This window comes from Rhinolophus sinicus, linkage group LG01, assembly GCF_036562045.2.
Source record: "Rhinolophus sinicus isolate RSC01 linkage group LG01, ASM3656204v1, whole genome shotgun sequence".
NCBI lineage: Eukaryota > Metazoa > Chordata > Mammalia > Chiroptera > Rhinolophidae > Rhinolophus > Rhinolophus sinicus.
In genome coordinates this window covers 157,095,136-157,113,796 of record NC_133751.1, presented here as the reverse complement: position 1 = coordinate 157,113,796, position 18,661 = coordinate 157,095,136, and the positions used below count along the sequence as shown (strand labels likewise).

Genomic DNA, 18,661 nt, shown 5'->3' with positions numbered 1-18,661 from the left:
CCTGGAAGGTAGTGGGGCAGTTGTTGGGATCCCTGTTGTCATATTAGGAAACCAGGGAATGGAAGGGTTATGACCTATCCAAGGTTACAAAGTTAACGACAGTATAGGTCAACAGCCTTCCAAACCTAGAATCTTTCCACTCGCTCATTCTCTGTCCCTTCAGCCTGTGCATGTGTGTGCACACACACACCCGTATTATTATAGGTGCAGCAAGAGGCCCACTTGTTAGTTGGAGCTTTTACTAATCCTGGGAGCCAAGATCTGGAGCTAGTCAGCTCGCTATGATGTGTCTTCCTCAGCAAGCTGAGCTTGCACGTGTCTGGAAAGTTATTTGGAAATAGTTTCTCCAGCTCCCATCCCCAGGAATCAGTGTGGTCCTAGCTGTATATTTGCATACGTATGTGAGCACGCATACACACCAGTATGCACACAGTTAAAAGTCCATATATATTTATGTCAAAGTGGCTTATGATAGGTACATAGGAATTTTGACTCTTCTTTACCCTAGAGGTATGTATAGTTTTATCTATTCATATCCTAACACCCAGGCATATATCATCACTCAGCAATGAGCAAGTTGCAGTTTATGCCTTTTAAACTGTCACTGTCCTAGACTAGTTCAGAAAGAACCGTGCATGTCCCATTGCTTTATAAAAGCCTAAGAAAGTGTGCTTGATGGTGTGTGATACCGTCACTGTTCCTATTCCTCTTGAGTCAGTCCTAGTGACAACTAAGTCTGTGACTTTTATTTTCTGGTTATTTTAAATGCACATGTTTTGTACATTTGTTCAAAGAGTTGGTGTCATCTTAAATTGAAGTTAGATTTTCATCATTCAGGGAAGACTTGTAATGAATTGTGCACATTGGCCATTTTGTGGGTGGAAGGAAATAGTTGCAAACTATAGGAGACAACAGATCAAAGAAGGAAGTAAACAGGGGACTTGGCACAGGCAGGGCCAGGTCCCCAGCCTCTGTGCACTCTGCCCCGGGGTAGGATTGTGAGGGCAGGAGGTTGAACAGGCCTAATCCTGTGTGCAACCCCTGGGCTTCAGGCACGTCAGAGGCGTGGTGACATCTCAATATTACATTCTTTTCCTCCGAACTTTTGCTGTCAGCTTTAGTTGGTTTATTTTCTCATTTTAAAAAAAAATTATGTGACACAATTAAATGGAAGTTTTTACATTCTTTCCGTTTCTGTTGTATATAGATAGCGCTCATTCCAAATGAGATTTGTTCGCTTTATTGTGTCATTTGTAATCCAGTTCCAAATAAAGAAATGACAATTTAATACTGAAAAATAAAAGCATCTAAGTCAGTTTTAATATTACTGCTTGTCTCTCCTTAAAAATATAAGCAGCAATTTTGAAGAGAGAAATTTAGCAATTAGAGAGTTAAAGGCTAAGTTGGTGATTTGGTGAGTAAAGAAATTCACCAAAGGTATTGTATAGAATGGTATGTTATCTAATATAAGCATCAATACAAGATGTTAAATTAGACAGTGTCCATTTAAGACTAGGTAGCTGTGCGTCATCATGGTTTAATTTGAAATTTTGTAATTTGGGTGTGTATTTCAGATTCCTAGCTGGACATGGTTAGGTTTCTTTGATGTTCATGTATACGTAGGGAGATAAGATTTTTTTAAATTGTAGATCCACAGATAACTAGTGTTAACTAGTTTTAAAAAATGTATTTAAAGTATATAGATTACCAAATTTGCCATGAGAAACAATGTGTGAGAAAGAACCTAGTCTATAAAAGAAGCCATTGTTTCTAAGACCAATTCTGTTCCATGTTTTTGGGGAGTTTTTTTTGGGGGGGGTAGGGAGGAAGGGGGAAGTTTTTGTTTTTGAGTAGTTAATCATTAATTTGATTCAGAATTTGAAAGATACAATGGTATATGTGCTTTGAAAATTCTTTCTCCCAGTTATTTATTTCTCTTTTCAGAGGCAACCAATATTTTCATCTTAAAGCCATTCTGATTTTGATAAAACTTTGGTAAATTTTGACATTTATGATCTATGGGAACCTAATATTTTATGTTCTGTTTATGTCACTTGGCATGATTTTATTACCTAATCATATTGCCTGATTAAGAGCCTATAATTATTTCTACTTGACTATTTTCTTGTTGGGCATTTACATTTCTTTTTTAATTCTGTTGCTTTAAAAATAGCAAACATTAGCATATTTATAAAAATAAAAGTACTTTTTTTATTTAAAAGTTACCATATTTTATTTTACACTTTGAAATTCTGTATATTCAATTACTATATTTACTGTAAACAGTGGTTTTATTCCTGTGAAAAGCTGTTCTTAAATTAATGATATTACTTACAATCAAGAGTCTTAGAGGAGAAATGAGAAATGATATTTGTTTCTCAGAGGAGAAACACTCAGTTAAGGATGTGATCACATCCTTGTTCCATGTTGCTAAATTTCTTAGCAGAGTGATTGAATTAATTGCAGATTTTTTTTTTAATCCCCCCTCCCCCTGTCCCCAGTTTAATGTGTCTGATCAGAGATTAAAAAAGGACAGTGCATATTTGTCATGTATGTTTTCCTTTAAGTTTATAAAATATTCAAAATTTAAGACAAATTAAATAGCAATCTTTATTTTTTCCTAAAATTATTCAGTGTGTCTGGATAGTTTTTGCCTACATATTCCTAGGCCTACTATAAAGTTTTAAAAAATATATTGTTGACTTTTAAAGCATATCGAGACCATGCAATTGCTAGAAGTTTTCCTCCTTCAAATGTAGTAGAGCACATAGGTGTGAAACAATCTCATAGCTGTGTGCCTGGCCATAGTGCCGTGGTTTCATTGTTTCCGTGCTTGCTTGTCAGATTAAACACACACACACACACACACACACAAATGCACAACAGTTTAGTGATGTGCAGTGCACTGTTGGGACTTAATATGTGTTCTGGGTAACAGATCTTCAAAGCATATGACAGTTAATGTGTTTGTGTTTTAAAATGCAGTCATTTCCTTCTCTTAATTGTACGGTTTTAATAGAAAGTCTGTTAAATGTACACTCAGAAAGAAATTTGAAGAGTTATTAAAAGAGTACAAATCTCAGTAAACTGGCAATTATTCCCAAAAGGGTCGTTGAGAGAAGGAGGAGACGAGGGAACTGGGATGGGGGGTGTGCTGGTTGGAGTTCTCCTGCTCTGCGTGATGTTATAATTTACTAATGATTAAAAAACATGAGAGAACTTTCTATTTACTTAAACATAATGTCCACATTTAACAAGTGGCACCCAGGGGTCGACATTGTCTGGTGATGGCAAATTTGAGGGATTATAATAAAAAGTTGTGGTTCTATTATTATTCTATTATTATTATTATTATTATTTTAATCTGCTTTAGTTTAGAACATAGAGTGCATTTTCCCAAAGATAGTCTTTGCAACCCTTATTTAAACAAGAGATTTCAAGGAAGTAGCAAACTTTTTCAATTGGTTTGGTCTTTAATACTAGCTACAGGAGCAATTACTTGGATTATCATTCTAACATAATTTTCACACAGCAATCCTTTTGAAAGTATTGTTTGCTTAGATTGAAACATTGAAATGCTTCCTCCTGCCCACTGTGCCACAGATTAAAAGAAAAAGAAACACAAGCAAATCAATGTGTAAAATTGGGTCAGTCTTCATTCTGGGAGGTGTCTGGATTGTATGAGTTGGGAACTGCAGAAAACCCCGAGAGAGACAGCCAATTGCTGCAGCCCCGAGCATGGTGGACTAAAAGGCGATCAGGGCCCTGGGAACCCAGGACAATAAGCTTCCCACGAAGGGAAAGGAATCTTGTGTCAGTGTTGGCAGTTGTGGATGTTGATAGGAGTAAAGGGTCAGGGTTGGAACAGAAGTAGTTGGGGGTTTATAGCCCCAGGCCAGTCAGGAGAATGGGCTGCGACTTGTTGCTGCCTCTTGGAAGGAGGTTGGGAGGGCTGTGGGTTTTAGAAAAATGAACAGGAATGTGGGTGAAGATAAGAGGATTGAAGTGGCATTGAATGCTGCACGTGAGTTTATTGTTTGTCGTCTTTCTCTGCCTGTGGAATTACAGTGCCCCAGTGAGGTACAGATTTCCTGTTTCACATGTGAAATGCTATTGCAGTGAAATTATAATGATATAATATAATTATATGAATATGGTTATGATTATCTAATGTAAACAGCTACAGGTGAGATGATACACAAATGAGATTTTTTTCACTTCATGAATGGACATATATGTACTTATGTTTTTCAAAAGTATTCATTTTTATATACCCATGTACACACACATGTACATTTTTTTCTTACAGAAACCAAAAAAGGAGTTGGTAGCAGTTTTGTTAAACATTCTTTGTCCCCCCTCTTATTTGTGAACAGATTTCAGATGTAAATGTACTCTCATTACCCAAATTCAAATCTCTGTCAGTCAACACCAGAGAGAGCGAGTGTGGCTGTTGATCTGCCTGTGTGGTACTTGTGATAACTAGATGTTCCATTTCCAAGCTCTGCCTTGAAGAGGTTTTCTGGTTTATGTCTTGAATGATAGTGAAATTGTTTTTCTAACTTCTCGTCTTTTGTGTGGGTATGAGCTGTGTAGGTGTCTCAGAGTCTTGCTCAGGATAATACATTTTAGAATTTGAGCCGGAGGAGACTTTCCCCTCTGATTTAAGGCACTTCTGTGGGGCGAAGTGGTGTTAATTGTTCTACACCGCAGGGAAGCAGAAAGCAGGTGGCCAGGCCGAAGATGGCTAAGGAAAGAAACCATGGTAGATCCGAATTTTAGCTGCAGTTGTGAAAGGCACAGAGCATCTTTCCCTTTTGTTGGGAGCTCCCACTGCCACATATGGCTTCACTTTTGTTTTCCAAATGAGTTTATTAGTTTTGCCATTTTGGATATGGCTGGGTTGACCCTGGAAAGATTGGTCTGAGAAACACTCTTGACATTTCAAGTAGAAACAAACCCAATAATAGACCGGCTTGAGCAGACCTTGGGACCATCGCTGTGAACCGCTCCAGCACTGGCCAAAGTGCTGGTTGGAGTTCTCCTGCTCTGCGGAGAATTTCTCCCCGAAGAGGGAGAAGCCTCTCCTGGTTACAGTGCCAGTGGGTTGGGCTCTGATTTGCAAATCTGCTTCTGTCTCTCCTTCCTTGCCTGCAGGCCGGTGGCTCTCAGGTCATCTTTACCAACCCGCTGGAGATAGTCAAGATTCGCCTGCAGGTAGCTGGGGAGATCACTACAGGACCCCGGGTCAGCGCCCTGAATGTGCTCCGCGACCTGGGACTTTTTGGTCTGTATAAGGTGGGTAGAGTCGCTCGGCTTATCTCAGTAGAGAGGTTATAATGGACTCAATGGAAATGTGAAAGAATGTGGAAACCAGATTTCCAGCCCCCCCCCCAACCCCCCAATGGAAAAGCAATCTTGTCCAGCAGGGTACTCGCAGGAGTAGAAAATCAAACAAAAAGGAAAAATCAGGACACTTGTATTAGAGGCAGTGGGAGATACAAACATGCTCGCCTGTTCTCATCTTCAGGCTTTTATGAAGTTGCCAGCAGGGAGGCCACACTGCAGACCTGCTGGTGATGGCGGGTTTGGGCAAAGTTTCTTTGGTGTTCTTTGGGCTGGTTTAGGGCTTCAAAATAGTCTTATGTTTATTTTGAGTGTGAGTTATCTCTATTGTTATCTTCCCAGTAGGAGCTTCTCTTTGTCTTAATAATTTGACCGCAGTGAAACAGTAGTGGAGTTCGGTAGGATTCAGGTCTTTAAGAAGTTAAGTGGTGGGATTTGTCAATAATGAATTCCATTAAAAAAAAAAGAGACTGTACTGTACTTTAGCAAAATGCCAGTCAACAGATTCCTTCCCTGCAGGTATACTTACTCCCGTCATTACAGATCAGATGTAATGGAGCAGAAGCTATTATTTTTCTTAAACAAGGAAGAGTATTTCTTTCCATTCTTTTGCCTGGTATAAGGGACAAACACGTAAATTTAGCTGCTATAGACAACTGGGTTTCCACGGCATCTGATTTATTTGTAGATCCATCACTGTAGAAATGTATAAATTGGCTTCTGTAGCAGCAAATTAGAAATTAGAATTCCCTAGATTAGAATCACACAGCTCCAGGTCTCTTAGGAGACCGGCAAACCAGTGATGCTTGTCTTGTACACATTCCCTCCTTTCCACCCCCAGTTTCCATACTTTTTGGAATTGCCTTTGAGACTGAATTTATTAGTATTGTTTCTCTCTGTGTCATCCTTTAGAGAGTCCCTGGAATTTTTTTTTCTTTAATGTATATCTCTTAAAAACACTATTAGGGAAACATGTGCCCAAGATGGAGTACTGGCCTAGCTAGGGAAAGCCCTGGGCAGTAGAACAGTGTGGACTGCTGACCAAGCTGAGGAAGGCGTTCATTGGGACCTCAGTCATTGAGACAAGCTGTCCCTGGGTGGTTTTCTCCTCCCTGGAAACCTCCTGCTAAGATATTCTGTGTAGGTTCCCGCCAGTCCTCTGCCCTGTAGGACATGGGGAAGACTGGTGGTTTCTTTCCCCCTCTTTTTCTACTGCCCCTACCTATCGCTTCTTACCTGGCACATCAGGTGCTCCAGCTGATGTGGATTGAATTGGCATTTGGTTAGTTTTGGGGCTGCCTTTGCTGGTTGCTTGGGAATTGAGCTATTAATACTGGGTTTCCAAGTCTGTCCCCCTCCCTCCACACACACTCATCAAAGCCAAACAGCAAGCAGCCTGGAGGTTTGACAATTGAGTTTTTATTAACCTTAAACACTGACTCTGTACTGAAAATGCCAGAAAATTCTTAGTTGTCAGAATAACACCATTGCCCAGTTAACTAACTTTAGGACTCCAGGATCCACTAGGCTTTCTCGAGCTTTGAACCATGTATATTTCCGTGTCCTCCTAGTTCCCCATTTCCCTTCCACATCAGTCCCACTGTTGTTTGAGGGACACCTCAGGCTTGTCACCTGGGGTCCCTCATGGGCATTCACACCCTGTTTACACAACTGTTTTGCACTATTTCCTCACTATGTGACAGGGTGCCAAAGCGTGTTTCCTCCGAGACATTCCCTTCTCTGCGATCTATTTTCCTGTTTATGCTCATTGCAAACTACAGCTGGCTGATGAAAATGGACGCGTGGGAGGTTTCAATCTCCTTGCAGCTGGAGCCATGGCAGGTAAGTACAGTATTTTTTTTTAAACCAAAAGCACCCTCCCCCCACTTTCTTTAAGAAGTACAGAATCTCTGTGTACTTTCCCCTTTTATTTCTGGAAGGGTTATTGTTTGTATCTGACTGAGTTTAAATGTGATCACTTCTCCTTTGTGGGATGTGCTGTAATTCTGATGAGAGTTAATTACATTTGCATAATGTGGATAAACAGCTTAATGCAGCTCAGCAACTTGGAGCCCAATTAGATCTGCCCGTCTAAATCGAGCTTGCATCATTACCGTGTTTCTTAGCCTCCCGTGCCCCTGAGCTAATGCTTAGTTCGGGTGTAGCCAAGCTAAGCATTAAGGTGGAAAAGTTCTTCATCAAATCAGTTCTTTGTTGTACCTCACGCTGATGCACAGGTCTCGCGTGCGCTCACTTTCTATTTCTGGGTATTGGAATCTGTAGACTTCGGCTCAAAACTGCACTTTTTCATGAAGCTGTCCTTGTTCCTTCTACCGTCGTACTTAGACCAAAGTAAGCAGCACTTCCCCCGCCAACCACCCTGTACGTGACTGGCATCGCTTCCCTGTCCTTTAATACTTTCTTTTATTGATGGTTGTTTGCATCAGTACAGCTTCTGTACTAGGCTGGGAGCTCCTTGAGGGCAGGGGTTTCATTCTGTTCGTCCTTGCCTCCCCTCTGTGGCCAGCATAGTAGTAATAGGATAAATGCCCATCAATAAGTATCACTGGAACAAACGAAATGCTTCATCTGGTCTGAGATACCAAATTAGGCCCAGAAGAGATTCCATCTGAAAGGAATCTAAACAATGCTGGAAGGTACTCAGGGGCTTCCTTCTGCTCTCCCGGGTGTACACGCTTCCTCTTTAGTTGGGAAGGAGCTGACTTGGGATAGAAGGGGAGGTGCGGGCGTCCTCAGTTGCATCAGTGCTCAGGAATGAGAGGAAGGAAAGGGCGTGTTTGCTCCCCAGTATAGCTGGTCAGGGAAAGAAACGTGAAGGGCGAACACAAACCCAAACACTGTCCTCAAATGATCAGTGTAGCGCTGCCTGCCTGGGGTCACGGCCTGTGGCGCTCTCACGGGATTCATTCTCCTCTAGTGCCCTGGCTAAACATGGCAGGACAGCCTGAACGCTTCCTGAAGTGTGGCGTGTGGCCGGAGCCCTTGGGGTGGACCATGATGACAGGGAATGACTTGTGATGATTAAGAAACTCTCCCAGGGAGCTACGAGCCCTTATTTGGGGTCCAGCAAACCCCTTCTTTTTTGGCATTTGTCACTTGAGTCAATTGCATGCACACGTGAAAGCCAGTAAAGCTACCTGTGAGCCTTGGCACTGAGTCTCGTGCAGCCCCTTCTGGTACTCGCCAAAGTCTCCCAGTTTCAAAGGGGGCCGGTGGACTTTCCCGCAAGTCTTTGCTCTGTGCTTTCCAGTCAGCAGCCAAAAACAGCCAAAGAACAGTCCTTGTGAACAGGCGTTTTGCCAGTGCTTGATGGAACCAAGTAAACATTTCCGTGGAACTGTCAGCACCAACTTCTTGCCCACAGAAATTTGATGTCAATTTTCAGAATGAGAGATGAATTCATCTGGTTTTTTTTACCCATAAAGCTTTGCTGGAAGGCTGAGAATATTCAGGATTTAGAACAGGCCAAATGTAGGCAATTTATCTAGTTTCACCTGTATAAGGTGTGGGGCCACGCAGCGGCAGGTATTTGCATCGTTCTCTGACAAAGCCCCCACAAGTCCACCAGCTCCATCTGCTTAGGGACGATTCGGTGACATTCATGCCCAATTGAATTTCGTCCCCCTGGGGAAGGTGATCTTCCTCCTTTCTTCCCCTTTTTGTTTTATAAGGAAAAGGTGTGATTGTGAAATCCATGTTCTGTGTCCCCCGGATCTAGCTCAACATGATCCCAGGGAGCTCGGGCACGGGGGTGGGTCAGGCTTTTCTGTGACGAGTTCCCCTTCTGTTCCTTAACTGGTCCCCTGCCTCCTCCGCTCCTGTTGTAATGACTTCTGTCATGTAAGCATGTCTGAAAGGGGTCACAGTCAACTTCACATTAGTCCATCAAAACAGGGGAGTGGCCATGAGTATTGCTATTCACCTCACACAGTAAGGTGACAAGAAGCAGCAAAAAACACTACAGTCTGATATATTTAACAGCTTATTAAATGGACATTATCCTCATTTCTTATATACACGAAAATACTTGTATCTTATTTAGGGAAAAAAAAGGAGATAAAAATAATTGAAAGCTGAAAGAGAACACTTGGGCATTGTCCTAGTAATATTGCTCCATTTTCCCCTCTCAGTTCTTTGCGATCATGCAGTGTGGAGTGATTTTCCTAATTCAGAAAAGAAAAAAGAATTTTACCCTGACCACACCGATATAATAAGGATATAATAAGCATTTATATCCTTTTTCCATTAGTGTGCCCAGGCATCTGTTTAAGAAGCTCTGAGTTAAAGCAGTTCACGTTGCTAATTGTATTGTTAGCTGCGAGCATTATTTCTCTCCTTTATAAGGTACTTTGGATGAATTAAACGTGGCTTTCTCCTGAAAGGTGTGCCTGCCGCTTCCCTGGTGACCCCTGCCGATGTCATCAAGACAAGACTGCAAGTGGCTGCCCGCGCTGGCCAGACGACATACAGTGGTGTCATCGACTGTTTCAGGAAGATACTCCGGGAAGAAGGGCCCTCAGCATTTTGGAAAGGGACTGCAGGTAGGATCGGGCCTTATGGAACGCCTGGCCTGGGGGGCCTACCCCCCAATACTCACAGGTCGTCTTTGCCAGTCATCCTGGTGTGAAGTGCCCCCAACTCCCGTCTCTCTTTTTCAGCTCGAGTGTTTCGATCTTCTCCCCAGTTTGGTGTTACCTTGGTCACCTATGAACTTCTCCAGCGGTGGTTTTACATTGATTTTGGAGGCCTGTAAGTGCAGCTTTGAAACACCTTTGTAAAGAAAAGCAACCAAACCAAAACACATTTGTGTTCAGCCTGCAAAGGCATTTCTGGGACTCTGAGAAGCTGACAGGACAAAGAATTCTATAGGACCAATGCATTTAAGTCACACAGTGGGCTTGAGAAGCTTGAGTTAGGGGAGGAGGACGTTGGCAGGGTGACGTCACACACAGCATTTTAAGCAGCTGTCTGGAGGAAGTTTAGGGAGGCAGCAAATTAAAAGGATATGTGAATACTTACCTTTTTCAATGTAAGCAAATACTGAGCTTTTGTGGATGTAGGTCCTTATTTTGATTTTATTATATGGCCTTTTTACCAGAAGTAATGTAAATTTGAATTAGTCACCCGTATGACTAATTCACATGCAGTCTTTCATAGTTAGTCCAGGCTGTTTACACCTCCAAGACTTCATTATTCACCATCATTTCTTATTAGAATAGGTATAGATGTTCTTTAGAACTAATTTATTGCCAACAAAACAAAACAAAAAAAGGTTCAAGGAGAGATTATGCCTAGGGACATAATCACGGGTGAGATATAGGCCAGAAATTGGGCCTCTGGAAGCTTAGTGCTTGGTGCTTGCTCTGGAGAGAAGAGAAAGTACTTGTTGAATTTGCTGGGTGGGGAAGGTTATACCCAAAGGAAGGAATTATCAGTTTTTCAGCATAAGATCAAATCCCACATCTGAATCTTTACCTCATAAACCTATAAACTCTTTTGTTGCTCAAAACCAAATTGGGAATTAGCTGCTGAATGAAGTAGAGGGACTTAGACAAAGAAAATAAGAACGGCAATTTTACTATTCCAGGCTTTTCTATGCTTTCACGTTCCACAAAAGGAAGAATTATATCTGTTTCTCTTTAAATAATTTTAGGGATAACTTTCATAGGTCTATTTTAAAAGTTAGCTTTTTAAACTGTCCAAAGAAAAATGCAAACTTTTAATGATTAATTTATGCTTAATGCAGAAAATTTGGAAAACAAGAAAGTATAAAAGAAAATCCTTCATAAGACTACTTCCCGGAGAGTGTAAATATTCGAGTGTATTTTTTTCTGATACTTTTCTATGGATCTCTCTATATATGTATAGAAGCAGAAATTGAGACCATTTGTCTTCTAAATCAAATATGTGAATGTGTTGTTTTCAAAGCTCCTATAAATCATGACTAATGCAGCGTAGATGACAAGGAAATAGTTGGACAAACCACTCTTCTTTGTCACACACGGACCAGACTAAAAATGTTCAGTTGTACGGCATCCTCGCCAGTCTTGAGCATGCTGACCATTTGCTTTTTCCCATCAACAGCAAACCCTCTGGCTCAGAACCAACACCTAAATCACGCATCGCAGACCTTCCTCCTGCCAATCCCGATCACATCGGTGGATACAGACTCGCCACAGCCACTTTTGCTGGCATTGAAAACAAGTTTGGCCTTTATCTCCCCAAATTTAAATCTCCTAGTGTTCCAGTGGCTCAGTCCAAGGCAGCAACAGCAGCTCAGTGATGAGACGACCTTGAGTGTGGCCAAATGGCACCCTGGAGAGAGAGGCCTAGGAAAGCAGCCCTGTAATGTATCCAGTCAGCTGCATGATGCTGGCTGAGCTGGGGAGTCAAACTATTCTTTCTATATGACATATACATATATTTGTTTATAAAGTAACCATTTGCCCAGGAAAAAAAAAAAACAGTGCAGTTTCAAGCTTTAGTCTTACGTGTTGAGATGTTTTCTAAGCCTTGGCATGAATTAGTGTTCTAGCCTGCTTTGCACAGCTTGCACTTAGAGTGACTGTACATATTGTACATCTTTGTACAGAGACATCTTGGCAACTCATCCCAACAAATCACATTTATAGAATGTAAAGCAGTTCTGAGTGGCTTGAAATGTACAGAATGTTTTGAAAGTGTTTTATTAAGAATCACACAAAAATAAATGTATTAACAATTAAATTCATTCTCTTATTGGTGACTTATGGAAATGAATCATCAATATTGGATGTATTTAATTCCTAGCTTGTTTTCCATTCTGGAATCAAAAGGTATTTGCTGGTAAGAGGTATAACAAGACCAGTTGTTGACACGATTGAATCAGAGATCCTTTGAGAAAGATGCCTGCCAGTGGATGCCAGAGGGCCAGGCTGATGACTTACGTGTGCTGATGTGTTTCCATTTGTACTTAACGTGTGTGTAGATCCTTCTCTGTTCATCAGTCAAAAGGCATTTCCTAGACAGCTCTCCTGTCAGTGTGCATATGGAAAGAGGGATGTCTCCAGCATTGCAAGCTTAGTTTTGCCTTCCTCTGACACAGCAAGGCAAGGGCCTAGCTTTCAAGAGTAAAGGATACTTCGGCAATTTTCCTTCCTATGGATATGACTCCAATCAAAAATAAAATACACACCAAATATATGCATGTAGTTGGATTTTCCTTCATAAATATACTGATAGTGCTTTTTATTTTGATTCACTACCGATTCTAAATAACTCGATCAAGTTTTCCTCTCTCCCACTTTTATAGGAAACAGTTTGATTTGGAAAGGGCTGTGGTGGAATGAGGGGAGGAAGAAGAAAGAGAAAAGCTCTATCTTGTGATTTAGTGGGGTCTAGGTTCTTCCTTACGAATCCAAATACAAACTACTTATTCCAAGTCATTCACCGAGGGTGTGATTACTAATTTAGATCTCAACATGCGTCTTGACAGCCACATGTACTGCTTCACCATGGTTGTGATCTGATGTGGAGCATAAGAATTTATTTACTTTAGCAAAGTGCTTTGGGAAAACATCATTGCTACTGCCAATGAGCCAGGATACGAGAATGTATGCAAATATTTTCAAGGGGCAAGCCTGGAGATGGACCAAATCACTTAGTATCCCACACAGCGCTCATCAATTGATGGCTGACAGCACTGAAACAACTGTAGGCTCTCTCAAGGAACAAAGGAATTAGCTTTGAAAGCAAAGTTTTCAGTTCTCATTGGAATGGAATAAATAGCAATAATAGTTGTTTTGCTATTATCACCTGTTAAAAATATGCAAGTAGTCCATGGATATGTTTTTATAAAAGATTCATATAATACTATATATGTATATAGAGTAAGATGTGAAAGTACCCTCTTTACCCTGCGTCTCCCTTCATGACTCCCTGCCCCAGATGTTGTCACTGCTAACAGGTTAGAACATAAATTTGTAGTCTGTTTTTCATACATCTCTCTATATAAATATATATTTTTATTTTTAAAACAGGATTGTTTCTAAATCTATGTATGTGTCGTTCTGTGACTCACTTTTGTTCACTTAATGTCTTTGAGATCTTCCATGTCCATTCATACAGATTTACTGTTTCAATAGTTGCATAGTATTCCATTGTATGCGTTGTGATATTCTCCCTTATTGACATTTACTCATTTTTTCACTATTGCAAACAATGCTGTAGTGAACAGTAACCATTTTTGTACACACATTATGAGTACATGTGCTAGTATTTCATTAGGATATTTAAACTTAGAATTGATAATTCACAACATACGGGTTTTACATTTTTTAAACTATATTGCTACATTATTCTTCAAAAAGTCTTTACTAATTTACTTTCCTACTGACAGCACATGAAAATGCCTACTTCTTTGCAACCTCAGCAAAAATGGCTATTATCAGTCTTACATTTTAGGCAAATCATGATACGTGATTACTGTTACGATTTTCATTTTACTAATTACTAGTGAGGTTGAATGTCTTTTCATATTTACTGGCCATTTGTATATTCTTGTGGTATAGAAAGTACATGAAACACGTATGTGTGTATACATACACACATACACATGTACATTTTAAACAAATAGTCATAAAGCGAACAGCCTTGTAACCATCCAGGTCAATAAACAGAATATTTCTAACACCTTGTATGTTCCCCCATATGATCCTCCCCGTCATAACCCTCTCTCTTCTTTAGTACCATCTCTACTCTTCATGTCTTTGTTATTTTTCAGTTTTACCATATGTGTGTGTATATGAGTATATATGTATGTGTTTGTGTGTGTGCATTCCTAAACACTATTAGTTCCTGGCTTTGAAATTTATATGAATCAAATTATATTGTATACTTTTGAGACTTGTTTCTTTTGCTAAACATTATGTTTATAAGATTCAGCCATACAATTGTATGTAGCTATAGTTTGCTTATTTCATTTTATGAATATATTACAATTTATTTTTCCACTTAACTCTGGACACCTGGGTTGTTTCCAATTTGGGGATATTACAAACAGCGTTGCTCTGTATTTTTTGATGTATATTTTGGAGAATGCATTTTTAAAAGGAAATATATCTAAGAGCAGAACCACAAAGGTACAGGGGTTGTTAGATTCAACTTTGCGTGATCATGCCAAACTACTTGCCAGAGATTCTCGCACGGATTTATATTCTCCCAAAGGTATATATATTATTTCATGTGGCTTTAATTAGCATTTTCCATTAAATGAGGCTGAACACCTTTCATATATTCATATACACATTGTTCTTCAGAAAGACATTCATTCACTTTGCTATTGATGGCACCTGACAATGTCAATGTTTATTGGCTACTTGGATTCCATCTTTGGTGAGTGAAGTATGTGTTAAAGTCTCTTGTTCATTTTTCTCAACTGGCAAGGGGTTCTTTATATATTCTGGATACTACTCCTTTATGAGTTGTGTTGAAAAATCTTTTCCCAGTTTGTGGCTTGTCTTTTCACAATGTTGATATATTAACATTTTAATTTTAATATGTTCAAATATATCAATTTTCCCCTTATGATCAGCATGTTTTATATTTCATTTAAAAAATTTCTTACTCTCTCCAGGTCGTGAATATGGTTGATATTTTCTTCTTAAATGCTTTATAGTTTTGCCTCTCACACTGAGGTTTCATCCTACGTGGAACTATCTTTGGCCTGTCATATGAGGTAATACTTTTGTTTCTTTACGTGGTTACTTTGTTGTCCCAGTACTGTTTATTGAAATGACCTTCCTTTCCCTACTGCTTTGAAGTGCCTCTCCTGTTAGATATTAAGGGTGATTTATGCAAAGACCTATTTCTGGACTTTTTATTTTTTAATTGGTCTTTCCCTGTGCCAATATACACTCTTTTCATTACACTAGCTTAAAAAAAAAAGTTTTGGTATATAGTGTAACAAATTCTTTCACCGTTGTTTTTTAAGCACCTGTGGTTCTTGATTCTTTGCTCTTCTTATCAATTTTAGAAACTGTTTGTCAGTTTCTTCCCCAAAACTAAACAAACCAAACCCACTGAGATTTTGATTGGAGTTGCAATGACTCTATAATGATGGAGAATTTACATCATATTGGGCCTTCTCATCCAGGAACATTATATATCTCTTATTTAAATCTTTTTAATGTCTTAGTAAAATGTTACAATAATCAAAGAGGTCTTGTACATTGTGTGTATGTGTGTGCACATACGAGGATGCCCCAAAAAAGTACACATTTTAAGAAAGGAAAATGTATTAAAACTGTAATACTCAATATAGATCTAAAAAAAGGTGAATGTGAATCACGTTTGACTTCTGCAATTACAAGAGGTGCTCAAAGTGGTTACCATCAGCATAATTTTAATACCGTTTTTTTCCTTTCTTAAAATGTGTACACATGTTTTGGCAGCCTGTGTACATTCATTCCTAGGTATGTTATATACTTAGATACTATTATAAATTACATCTCTTTAAAAATGTAATTCCTGATATACAGGAATATAATTGAGTTTTTTCCCCTTTATTTTCAAAAATATCACACGTACAGAAAAGTTTGAAGAGGTAAAACTAGATTCACTTAGATTTTTCCATATTTGGTAAAACTAGATTCAACTAGATTCACTTAGATTTTTTCATATTTGCTTTATTTTTATAATTTTTTTTCTGAAAGAATGTTGCAGACACCATGGTATTTCATCCCTAAATAGTTCAGCATACATCTCCTAAGAATAAGGACATTCTGTAACCAGTCAATATCATCACACATATCAATAACTTTGTATTATCATCTAATATTCATTTTAAATTCAAACTTGCCCAACTACTCCAGAAATGTCTCTCTCTCTTTTTTTATTGGATACAGAATCTAATCAAGGTTGATTAGATTGGGTGTCTTAATCCTGGAATAGTCCCCTGCTTTTTTATGTTTGTTTGTCCTTAACATTTAAGTCATTTGTTTTACAGACTGTCCCACATTGTTATCTGTGTCCTTGTGGTGGTGTCTGACTTGTCTCAATACTATAAACAGGAAGTTAGTCTAGTGGTACAGTTACATTTTCTTTTTAATAGCTTTACTGAGGTCTTCTTTACAGAGCTATAAAACCATTATCACAGTCCAATTTTAGTACATTTCCATCACCTCCCCAAATGTAAAATCAATCACTGTTACTATTGTATGAATGTTACCACTTCCCCACATCTTCATCAACACTATATTTTTGTCTCTTTTATTATAGTTATTCAGTGGTTGTGAAGTGAGACTACATTGTGGTTTTAATTTGCATTTCCCCAATGACTAACGATGTTGGGCATCTTTTCATGTGCTTAGACATTTGTGTTTAAGTCTTTTACCTATTTTTAAATTGGGGTTTGCCCTTTTATTATTGAGCTGGAATTGTTCTTTATAGATTCTGTATGAGTCCTATATCAGATTTGAAATTACTTTCTCCCAGTCTGTTTCCTTAATGGTGTATTTTGAAACACAAAAGTTTTAAATTGTGATTAAATTTTGATTATCAATTTTATGGATCACACTTTTGGTGTCATCTAAAAACTCTGCCTAAACCAATGTTTTCTTTGAAAAAAATTATATTTTAACTTTTATATTTAGATTTATGATCTATTTTGAGTTAATTTATGTGTATGGTGTGAAGGGTCTAAATTCATCTTTTTTCATGTGGCTATCCATTTTCTCAGCACCATTTATTGAAAATAATTATTTCCCCGTGAATTACTTTGTCACTTTTGCAAAAATGAATTGACTACACATGTAAGGGTTTATAGCAGACTTTCGGTTGTTCACTTCATCCACGGGACTGTACTTGTGCCAGTACCACACTGTCTTGATTACTGTAGCTTCATATTAAGTTTTTAAATAGGAAAGTATAAATCTTCCACCTTTGTTCTTTTTAACATTTTGGCTCGATCTTTTGAATTTCCATATAAATTTCAGATTAGTTTTTCAGTTTCTTAAAAAAGTCAGTTGGTATTTTGATAGTTTGTTGAATCTATAGATCAATTTGGGGTGAACTGCTATCTTAACAATCATGTCTTCCAATCCTTGAACTTGGAATCTCTATTTTTTAGCTCATTTAAAATTTCAGCCATGCTTTGTAGAGGTCTGGTACTTCTTTCATTACATTTATTCCTAAGTGTTTTATTGTTTACGATATTTTTATGAATGGAATTATTTCTTAATTGTATTTTTAGGCTGTTCAGTTAGTATACAGAAATACAACTGATTTTTCTACATTGATCTTGTATCCTACAACCTTGCTGAACTCATTAGTTTGGATAGTTGGGTTTTGTTTTTAATATGTCTCATTTCGTATTAAAAACAAAACCCAACTATCCAAACTAATGAGTTCAGCAAGGTTGTAGGACACAAGATCAATATGTTCCTCTCTTCCTCCTTTACTGCTTTGTGTAAAATTGACATGTGGTAGTATACCATTTCAATTCCTCTGTTTCTATTTTTAAAAATACTTTTTTTCAAGAGCAGTTTTAGATTCACAGCAAAATTAAGAGGCAGAGATTTCCCAGCTAGCCCCTGCCCCCACACGTGCACAGCCTCGCCCATTATCACCATCCCCTACCATAGTGGTGCATTTGTTACACTCGATGACCCAACATTAGCACATCAGAATCACCCAGTCCAGTTTTAAGGCATTCTATGGATTTGGACAAATGTCTATTGACATGTATCTGTCATTATGGTATCAAGTATTTTCACTGCCCTAAAAATCCTCTGTGCTCCACCCATTTATCCATCCCCTTCCCTGCAACACCTGACAAACACTGATGTTGTTGTTTCCATAGTTTTGCCTTTTCCAGAATGTCATGTATTTGGCATCATATAGTATGTAGCCTTTTCAGATTGGCATGGTTCACTTAATAATATACAATTGAAATTCCTCCATGTTTTTTCATGGCTTCAGAGCTCATTTCTTTTCAGTGCTGAATAATATTCCATTGTCTGGATGTATCAGTTTATTGATCATTCATCTACTAAGGACATCTTGGTTGCCTCCAACTTTTGGCAGTTATGACTAAAGCTGCTGTAAACACCCAAGGGCAGGTTTTTGTATGTGCATACATTTTCAGCTCCTTTGAGTATATACTATGGAGTGGATTTGCTGGATCATATGGTGAGTATGTTTTGTTTTATAAGTGACTACCCAACTGTCTTCCAAGTGGCTGTACTATTTTGCATTCCCACCAGCAAAGAATGACAGTTCCTGTTACCCCATGTCCTCATCAGCATTTGGTGTTGTC

The 18,661-nt window shown here is 38.8% G+C and overlaps 1 protein-coding gene across 3 annotated transcripts in view; it reads left to right on the top strand.

Moving 5' to 3' along the window:
• SLC25A12 (solute carrier family 25 member 12) overlaps positions 1-12,549 on the top strand; it is a 161,142-nt gene extending 148,593 nt beyond the window's left edge. For all 3 annotated transcript variants that reach the window (XM_019727429.2, XM_019727430.2, XM_019727431.2), the window contains 5 exons: positions 5,158-5,298; positions 7,050-7,188; positions 9,750-9,908; positions 10,026-10,116; positions 11,452-12,549. In XM_019727429.2, coding sequence (XP_019582988.1) covers positions 5,158-5,298; positions 7,050-7,188; positions 9,750-9,908; positions 10,026-10,116; positions 11,452-11,650 — 729 coding nt within the window. In that variant the 3' untranslated portion in view covers positions 11,651-12,549. The remainder of the gene's footprint in view (positions 1-5,157; positions 5,299-7,049; positions 7,189-9,749; positions 9,909-10,025; positions 10,117-11,451) is intronic.
• The last annotated feature ends 6,112 nt before the right edge of the window (positions 12,550-18,661 follow it).